The sequence below is a fragment of the Orycteropus afer genome, unplaced genomic scaffold (genome assembly GCF_000298275.1).
Source record: "Orycteropus afer afer isolate SDZICR_OR568_19922 unplaced genomic scaffold, OryAfe1.0 scaffold00022, whole genome shotgun sequence".
Classification (NCBI taxonomy): Eukaryota; Metazoa; Chordata; class Mammalia; order Tubulidentata; family Orycteropodidae; genus Orycteropus; species Orycteropus afer.
Window position 1 is genome coordinate 8,706,020 of NW_006921609.1, and position 10,649 is coordinate 8,716,668.

General features: G+C 36.1%; 1 protein-coding gene across 1 annotated transcript in view; it reads left to right on the top strand.

Moving 5' to 3' along the window:
- The window catches only part of SAMSN1 (SAM domain, SH3 domain and nuclear localization signals 1), a 258,586-nt gene that overhangs the window by 133,604 nt on the left and 114,333 nt on the right, over positions 1-10,649 (top strand). The window contains exons 4-5 of the mRNA XM_007934912.1: positions 2,233-2,356; positions 6,515-6,870. Of these exons, the coding sequence (XP_007933103.1) occupies positions 2,233-2,356; positions 6,515-6,870 (480 nt within the window). The remainder of the gene's footprint in view (positions 1-2,232; positions 2,357-6,514; positions 6,871-10,649) is intronic.

Consider the following 10,649-nt stretch of genomic DNA (forward strand, 5'->3'; position numbering starts at 1 on the left):
TGAGAGACTTGGCTGAGAGACGGTGGGATGGGAGAGAGACTGAGTGTTTTTCCTGAACTTGAATTGTAGCCTGGTGCTTCCCTAATAAACCCCATAATCTGTGAGTTCTGTGTGGCCACTGCAGCGAATTATCGAAACCCAGGAGAGAGGGGGGGGGGGGTGATGGGGGGGGAAACGGTAAGAAAAAGGGCTGGAGGGAGGCAGCATGTCTGGCCTTGTAGTAATAGGCCTTGGGCTATTGATGGTGATTCTGCCTTCCTCTTGTGGGGTTCTAGGAGGTCAGAACATGTGGCCTTCTTGCCCTTTTTGCAGTAGTGTTAATTATTTAATCAATATTTTTTCTGTGATAAACCAATGACAATGACATTCTGAAACAATAGTATGGTATGCTGAAGAAGTATTTCAGTGTGTATTTTCTAGAAAGCAGGAGGTTATTTAAACAAAAGGATATTGTCTGAAAACAATGCTTTAGGTAAAATGCTGTTTTAATAGAAACTTCCAAAAAGAAGTGAAGAAAATCTGAATTTCTCATTTTTTTGAGGTTAGTAGTCAGACCACCATTTGCACACCATCTATTTTGAGACTTGCTGGTACCAACTTTGAAATTCTTGTCCATCCCATGTTTCACTGCAAAAGCTTGTTCCTTTCTGCTATTTCACATTGGGCAGGAGTGAATCCTTTTTATGAGTCTAAATACAATTCATTTTGTTGCATTTTTAAGATTTAAAAAAAAAAAAAAAAAAAATTAGTGAAAGCTACCCTGCTTTATTTTTGTTAAAGCTACCCTGCTTTATTTTTGTTAAAGCTTTTTATGATGATTTGGGTGAAAGTTGACAGAGCAAATCAGTTTTTCATTCACCAGTTCATACACATTTTGTTTCATGACACTGAGTAAATTCTCCCAATTTAACAGCACTCATCTCACTTCTCTGTGTTTCCCATTTCCATTTGTCTTTCTTTTCTACCCCTTCCTACCTTCTGACCTTTATATCTGGGCAAATGTTTCCCTTTTTATTCTTAGGATTGATTATTCTAAGGATTGTGTACCTCCCTAGTGTTATTGTTCACCTTATAGGCCTGTTTACTACAAACAGTGAAGGAGCCCTGGTGGTGTAGTGGATAAAGCATTTGATTACTAACCAGGTCAGCACTTGAAACTCACCAGCCACTCTACAGAAGGAAGATGGGGCAAACTACTCTCTCTGTAAAGATTTACAGCTTTGGAAACTCAATGGGGTCTCCATTGGTCAGAATCAACTTGATGGCAGTGAATTTTTTTTTTCACCCTGTTTGTTTGGTGAGTTCAGTTTCAGGCTTAAAGTTTGAGTAAGGGTCATAGTCTCAAGGATTCCACTAGTCTCTATCCAACTAGTAAGCCTAGATTTTTGTTTGTTTGTTTGTTTTTAAAAATCATTTTGAGTTTTGTTCCACATTTTTCTCCCATTCTATCCAAGACCTTCTAATGTGATCTCTTTCGGAGCAGTCAGTAGTGCTAGTTAGGCATCATCTGTTCCTTCTGGTCTCAGTCATAGAAGCTGAGGTTTCCTTGTTTCATGAGTCTATTGGACTGTTTCCATGTATCTTTGATTTTCTTCACTCTTCTTTGCTCCAGATAGAGAGAGATCAATAGTTGTACCTTAGGTGGCTACTTACAAGCTTTTAAGACAGTGGCTGCTCACAAGCTTTTAAGACCCCATCACTCTTCACCAAAGCAAGTTATAGAACATTATCTCTATAGACTGTGTTGTGCCAATTGACCTAGATGTACCCTGAGACATGGTACTGAGCCACAGGTCCAGTGACTCATTTCCTCAAGGTGTTTGGTTATGGCTAAGAAGTTCTCATAGCTTTGCCCCCTGTATGCTCTATTATTGTATTGGATATATTTGCAGCAGATGTAAATACATATGTAGAGATAGCTTCTCTTAAACCTGTATTTGGATACAGTCACATTACCCTTCCTACACCTGTTTACCTTCAGTGTCTATGTATCCACTCACAAATTACTGTTATTACTGTTATTGCAGGATTGTGCATGTAATAGCATATGACTGACCAGTTGTAACATTTTTAACCCAAAATGTGATGTACTACTAAACTACTGCTTAAATTGTATCTGACTTTAGGTTTTAGGTCAAATTATTAATATACCCACATTTATAATCTCAATATACTTTGTTTAATCTTTTGTGAATAATAAATTGTCTTTACCTAAAGGTGTCTTTGTGCTAGGCTATAAAATCAAATGATGACTCAATGAGATCAATGGGGACATTCAACAAACTACAGAAGCTGGTTTGGACCAAGAAATCCAAACAGCATCAGGATGAAGTGAAAAATACATTGATAAATCTCCGTAAGTAAGAACTCAATATGCTATTAAATATTCTTCAAGAGAGAATTGGGAAACATATATTGATTAAGAACATTTTGGTATGCCCTTAAAATAATCATTAATCATCATTAAGAGAGGGGTATGACGTGAATCTCAGGGAAAGCTTTTGTTGTTGTTAGGTTCCATCAAGTCTATTCTGACTCATAGCGACCCTATGTACAACAGAACAAAACACTGCCTGGTTTGGTATTATCCTCAAAATTCTTGCTATGTCTGAGCCCACCGTTGCAGCTGCTATGTCAGTCCACTTCATTGATGGTCTTTCTTATTCACTGACCCTCTAATTTACCAAGCTTGATGCCCTTCCTTAGCAATTTGTCCCTCCTGGTAACATGCCCAAAATATATGAAATGAAGTTTCACCATCCTCACTGAGGAGCATTATGACTGTACTTCCCCCAAGACAGATTTGTTCTTTCTTCTCGAAGTCCATGTGTGTGTACCATGGAGTCAATATTCTTTGAGAACACCATAATTAAAAGCATCAATTTTCTTTAGTCTTCCTTACTTATTGTCCAACTTTTGCATTAGTATGAGGCAATTGAAAATACCATGGCTTGGGTCAGCCATGTTTTAGTCCTTAAGGTGATGTCTTTGCTTTTAAACACTTTAAAGAGGTCTTTTGCAGCAGATTTGCAAAATGCAATATGTCATTTGATTTCTTAACTACTGTTTTATGGACATTAATTGTAGGTCAAAGTAAAATGAAATCCTTGACATCTTCAATACTTTCACCTCTCATCTGTCAGTTTATCATACTATGGTGGCTTGCATGTGGCTGTAATGCTGGAAGCTATGCCGCCATATTTAAAATATCATCAGGGTCATCCATTGTGAACAGGTATCAGCAGAGCTTCCAGAATAAGACAGACTGGGAATAAGGAACTGGCCATCTACTTCTGAGAAAACAGTCCAGTGAAAACTTTATGGATAACAGTCTAAAGGAGAGGACAGGAGTCAGCAGTGTCCACTGTTTTCATGACTTGTTTAAAGAAAATGGTATTTTTGCATATTGATGTGAGTGTAACAAATTGATATATTATGACATGAAAGTTTTATTTACTTTTTTTTTATAATAATGCCTTATTAATCACATTTTTTTGTTTACAGCATCAAACAATTGAGATGAAAGATATTAAGTTATATAATGCATTGAGAACTACTGGTGATTGAATGCAAACAAAGAAGGATCAGTAATTTGAAAATATGGCATTAGTGATAGAAATGATGCTGGAGACCACATGATAGAATTTTATGAGATCAGCAACATATTCATTGGAAATACTATTTTTCAATAACCTAAACCATGACTATACACATAGTTCTCAATCAATGGAATACACAGAAACCAATTGACTATATCTGTGGAAAGAGGCAATGGAGAAGGTCAATATTATCAGTCAGAAAAAGGCCAAGGATAGACGATCAATCACTCATATACAAGTTCTAATTGAAGCTGAAGAAAATTAAAAGAAGTCCACTAGGGCCAAAGTAAGATGTTGCGTATATCCTCCCTGAGTTTAGAGACCATCTCAATAATAGGTTTGATGCACTGAACACTAATGACAGAAGACCAGAAGAGTTTTGGGCTGACATCAAGGATATCATACATGATGAAAAGAGAAAAAAGACTGAAAAGACCAACATTGATGTTACAAGTGACTCTGAAACTTGCTCTTGAATATAGAGTAGCTAAAGCAAACAAAAGAAATGATGAAGTAGAAGAATTGAACAAAACACTTCAAAGGGTGGCTCAAGAAGAAAAAGTATAGTATTATAATGAATTGTGCAAAGACCAGTAGTGAAAAAAAAGGGGTGGGGGTGGGGGTGGGGAAGAACATTCTTAGCATTTCTCAAGCTGAAAGAATTGAAGAAAAATGTCAAGCCTTAAGTAGCAATATTGAAAGTTTCAACGGGCAAAAAATTGAATGACACAGGAAGCATCAAAAGAAGATGGAAGGAATACACAGTAACTATACCAAAAAAAAAAAAAAAAATCTCTGGTGGAACAGTGGTTAAAACACTCAGATGCTAACCAGAAAGTCATCAGTTCAAACTCATTAGCCCTTCAGCAGGAGAAATGTGAAGCAGCCGGCTTCATTAAAGATTTACAACCTTGGGAACCCTATGAGGCAGTTTATTTGAACTCTGGTAGCATAGTGCCTAAGGCACTTGACTGCTAACCAGAAGGCTAGTTGTTCAAACCCAGCAGCCACTCCTAAGAAGGAAGATTGGGCAATCTACTTCTGTAGTGATACCACCTCAGAAACCCAATATGAGTCAAGTCCGACTCGACGGCACATAACAACAACAACATAGGGGTGCTAGGATTTGGGATTGACTTGATGGCAGTGGGTTTGGTTTTTGGTTTGGTACCAAAAAAAGTGGTCATTGGTCAACCATTTCAGGAGTTAGAATATGATCAAGAGTTGATGGTACTTAAGGAAGAAGTCTAAATTGCACTAAAGGTGTTGATGAAAAACAATGGTCCAGGAATTGACAGAATACCAATTGAAACATTTCAATAAACAGCTACAACACTGGAAGTACGCTCTCATCTATATGAAGACATTTAGAAGATAGCTACCTAGCCACCTTAATAGAAAAGATCCATATTCATGCCTACCCCAAATAAAGATGATCTAACTGAATGTGGAAATTATTGAACACTCAGAAGGAAGGTTGGGCAATCTACTTCCATAGTGATACTGCCTTGGCAATCCAAGGAGGGGTCGCTATGAGTTGGGGCCGACTCGATAGCACATAACAACAACAACAACATTGCTTAAGGCATTTGACTGCTAACCAGAAGGCTAGTGGTTCAAACCCACCAGCCACTCCTTCGAAGGACATGTTTGTCAGGGGTTACTAATTCCTGCAGAAGGACATAAATTCTTGGTAAATTAGAGAGTCAGTGAAAAAGAGGAAGATCCTCAATGAGGTGGATTGACACACCGGCTGCAACAATGGGTTCAGACATAGCAACAATTTTGAGGATGGTACAGATCCAAGCAGTGTTTCATTTCGTTGTGCATAGGGTCACTATGAATTGGAATCAACTCAATGGCAACTATCAAGAACAGTGAAATACTATGTGTAGTACATATTTCTATTTTCTGTGATGGTTTTTTACGTATTACTAGAAACTCCATGAGAACATTCACCATGTTATTTAATATAGATTTCACTCATCAACTTCATAGTACTAAGATATACCTCTTTTGTATGTTTTCTCATTCTTGCTCTTGCTTTCTTATTTATGAGACATATTCCACACATAAATTTTCTTGGAGACTCAAATGAAATTAAAAAATAATTAGGATAAAAACAGAATTCCAATCTATATAGGCAAAGATTTTCTTTTGATTCTTTATGATATTCCCATGTGCAAATGGCTATCACTAAAATTTAATAGTTCAGAATACAAGCACACCTTATTATGTTTACAAGATATGGAAATTAATTTTAATTGCTTTTCTCACGAAAAATTCATTAAAAATTATTTTAATGCTTTTCTCAAGCATCTTCTAGCATACTCTTTGCATGTAGCTTTTTTAGTTATAGTCCAAGTGATTTTATTTATTTTTTAAATAATATTTTATTGTGTTTTTGGTATAAGGTTACATAGCAAATTGAATTCACATTTGACAATTCTTTACAAATTATCCAGTTACATTAGTTACATTTTTACAATGTGTTAACATTGTATTAATCACCTTCTGGTTTTTCCATTTGCAGTGCCTTGCCTCCTTGTCTTCTCATCTTTGCTTCACAGTAAATGTTACTCTTTCAATCTCCTATAGATGGCTTTATAGTAGAGTACCATATTTACAGATATCTGCAAATGCTCTGAATCTAACTAACTTTAATAAGCAGGGTTGTAGAAAGTTTAAGATAAATCTGATATTTACAAGAAATCATTTATTATAATGAAATAACTTACTTTTTAAAGAAATACTATCACAGATTGTGTGTGTGTGTGACATTGTATGACTTCCTGGTTTATCTGTAGTTTTATTCATGTCTATCATAGGAATGGAAGTAGAATATTCATAATCTCCCCATATGCATAATTATTAGAAAGAGTTAATTTTAAACCTTATTTATCTTTATCATTCAGAAGATGAAGATGACACATTGATTTCCTGTATGAAATTAACCAAATCCCAAGAAAAGAAGGTTTGTAAAGTTAGCACAAGGAAGACGGTTGGAACAGAGAAGATTAGATTGGATTCCATTTCTACATCACTGGATAGATCCAGCATTTTAAATAGGTGTGACTTGGAAGATATGTTATCCCATTATGAAGGTGAAAGTTATATGCGGAACAGCTGGAAGTCTTTTTCAGAAAACCGACTCTGGACACGTGTTGATTTCAAAATTTCCCCAAGTGGACCCTGGGGAAACTGCTCTTGCTGTACTCACCACACACTTCTAAAGTCTTCTTGCACAGATATGGATCTCCCACATTCGTGGGTAAGTTTTTAAATTTCAGAAATGTATCATCTTATCTGTGAGTTTATACTGACAGGAAGGAAACAGATAGCAAAAGTGCTAATCAGTCAAATTTATTAATGTCAGGAAAATAAGTATAGCTATAGTTATCTGTCCAAAAGCAATGCAGCTTTTGTGAGTTTTGTCCATTTCAGTGTTGCATATTTTGTATGTGTGAAATAAACTCTTGCATAATATTTTCCAAGGATTATTTTTAACTGAGGGAAGACATTGGAACATTTATTCAGAGCAAGAAACTATGCATTGAATTTTTTGAATTTTTACTTTGTAATAAAGCTTCGATACTAATAATAGTTAACTTTAATGAGCATTGTCTTTGGACTTGCCATTTTCCTAAGCACTTTTCATGTTATTATCTCATTTAAATCTCAGATTTAAGTGGAATTTAAGCTCCAGAAATGGAATCCACTGAGATAAGGGTTGTTATTCTAATGTTAATTCTCTCTTCTTTACAATTGAAAAAACTGAGGCACAAAAATGTTTGTAACTGGTGCAGGGACCCATAGTAACAAGAGGTGGAGCCAAGATCTAGAACCTAGTTTTATGCTAGTTGTTGTTGTTGTTATGTGCCATCGAGTCAGACCTGACTCATAGCGACCCCTCCTTGGGTTTCTGAGGCAGTATCACTGCGGAAGTAGATTGCCCCATCTTCCTTCCGAGGAGTGGCTGGTGGGTTTGAACCGCCAGCCTTCTGGTTAGCAGTCAAGTGCCTTAGCCACTATGCTACCAGAGCTCCTAGTTTTATGCTAGAGATCCTCCTTTTAGCTAATACATGATAGTGTTTTCCATATTCTAAACGTGACCATAAGGATATATGATAGGATTAGAAAAATCTGTGTTTGGATCCCAGCTCTGTTATTTTATTAGCTTAGGCAAGATATTTCAATCTTTTAATCTTAATTTTTTTCAACTGTAAAATGGAAATAATAATATTAACTTCAGAAGGTAACTAAGAAGCTAAAATTAAATTAACATAAACTTTCTAGAATAAAATGAGTATATTTTCCCCCCTGTTTCATTGTAAGTTCCTCAAGACATACATTGTACTTTTATTTCCCTATAGTTCATGGTCATTTGTATTTGCAATGAATGAATGGAATAAGTCTGTGTATTCAGGCACCTCCACTCTGTGCCACTTTGCTTTAAGAAACAGTCTCTTACCAGTGAGAGACTGTATTTTATGGTACATTAGAAACTTCTGAAATATCTATTCTCTCTTGGATTCCTAGTCATCTTTCAAAATTTGTGTATTAGTTTAGATCTTTGAAGACTAGAACTAAAATAGTCTGTGTTCAAAATACCATGTTAAATATTACAGGTGTCTGATAGCTGACTTCAAACTGGTGGAATTCTCCAACATTAATCATTTTTAGGCATGTCTTTCTCATCTCTTCAGTCCTCAACTTCTTTTCTAGGAATGCTGGAGTTTTCACCTTCCTTTTGGGGCAGTTTTTTATAGAGTACCTGGTAATATAATCAAAACCTAATTGTGAAGACTTCCAATTTTGGCTTCAAAATCAGGGCCCAAGATGATGACTCATTGGCAGTCTTGTTTCAACTTAACCATTCAGCCTTATTTGCTGGTTCTTCTAGACTCCTCGGAAGGAAGGTTGGGCAATCCTACTTCTGTAGTGATACTGCCTCGGAAACCCAAGGAGGGGTCGCTATGAGTCGGGGCCAACTTGATGGCAAATAACAACAACAACATAGATTCCCTAAGAGCTCTGGTTGTGTGTGGTTAAGGCATTTGGCTGCTAACCAGAACATTGGTGGTTTGAATCCATTAGCCTCTCTAAGAAAGAAAGATGAGATAGTCCACTTCCCTAAAGATTTACAGCCTTGGCAAACCAATGGGATTTTCCTCCTCATTTGATGACAATGAGTCATCAAATCAACTTGATGGCAGTAAATTTGGTTTGTTTTTTGGATAGGTTCCCTCGGCTGAACTGCCAAACTGAATTATCTGCTATTCTTAAAGACTGCCTTGCACTTTCCTGCCTTTGTATCTTGTGTTTATACAATGACCTCTGCCTGGCATGTTATTGTCTCCCTTAGAACCATCACTTTATCCCTTAAGACTCAAATCAAACACTGGGCCCTCTACAATGCCTTCCTGGACAAGCCAGACAGACATATTCTTTCCTTTCTCTGAATTTCTAGATCACTTAAAATAATTATTCTTTCATTATTTATTCATCAAACACATTTTTTTTATCTAGTGTGTGCCAGTTTCAATATTAGTCACTGAACATACAGAGCTAAACAATATATACATTGTCTCAGTCTTCAGAAAACTCACCATATGCCACTCTATAGGGAAATTATTTGAGCATTTGTTTACTTTCTATAGGTAACTTACCTTTGTATGCTTCATAGTTCTTAGACTCTAAGGGCTACTCCATATTTAAATATTATTTGCTGATTAAATGAATGGAGTTTTAGAAATCAATGGATTTTGTTTGCATAGATCAAGATAAAACATTTCTTCTCATTTTTCTAACTGTTCTCATAACCAAACCATTCCTTATCCTAATTAACCCAGTTACACAAAAACTCAGTTGTATGTGGGAATGGCTGTAGACGTGTGTGTGTGGTTAATTAAATCTACAATAGTACTTATTCTCTTCTTAGGTAATTTTGTAATATTATAGTACATAACTAGATGATTAATAAGTGAGTTTTATCTGTAGAAGGTCAAATTTATATCTATAGAATGCTCAGAATTTCAAATGAAAATGCTCAGCATTTGTGACAGGAAAACCTCAATGGATTTGGAAAAAGGTTCAGGAACATGTTAGACTTAAATTGGTTTGATAAACTTAATGAGACCACTTATACTCAGGGATTTGAGACATTGGAGCAAAAGAAGCTGGATGAGTGCAAATTATTATTTTTATATTCTATACATGTATTCTATAATAATAACAAGTGAAAAATATCCAGTTTCATTTTAGCATGACTGGTATTTTTTCTGTAGTAATTTCAGGGTTATAATTTGGGTTATACTTTGACTTTCACTCTACAGAAGTTACAGTAGATAGGTTGTGCTGAGGAAAAAGATGTGCTTTTGAAATGAGTGTTACTTACTATCAATGACAGGTACTAGAGGTGACATTTTTAGTTTTAAAGAGTAAAAATGAGCCAGGTGTTTTTTTTTTTTATCCAGACATGGCATAAACCCCTGGTTTCATGGGACATAAACCCAAATGCATAAGGACACAATTTTCTCCTTGACTTCAGAAATTTCAGGAGTAGCACATCCCGTTGTGGTCTATCTTCTAATTTCTTTATCATATCAAAGTTTTGAGGTGATCTGAAATGAATTTGTTTTCCAGAAAGTCCTTTTTCACCAGATTTGACTTCCTGCTGAGACTACTGTAACTACCACTCTCAAAGGCTGGTTCTGATAAATGTACTTTTCATCCCAGCTTTGACATTACCAGACAAGTGATTTTGGATAATGTCCTTATCTTCTCTGGTAGTTAAGGTTGTGTGTCAACTTGGCTGGGCTGTGGTTTTGATTGTGTGGGCAGCTGCAAGTAGTTATTCCCCATGATAATTACAATCTTGTAATTATCTCCATGGTGGAATCTGCTGTTAGCAGCTAAGAAGTGGCCTTCAGGGTTTGGCCTGCTTCCAATATATATGGATATGCTTTGAGAAAAGTCTCTAGTTTTGGCACATCTGGACCCTACATTTGACCAAATCTTAGCCTGCTGTGCTGCCTGCCAATTTTGGAA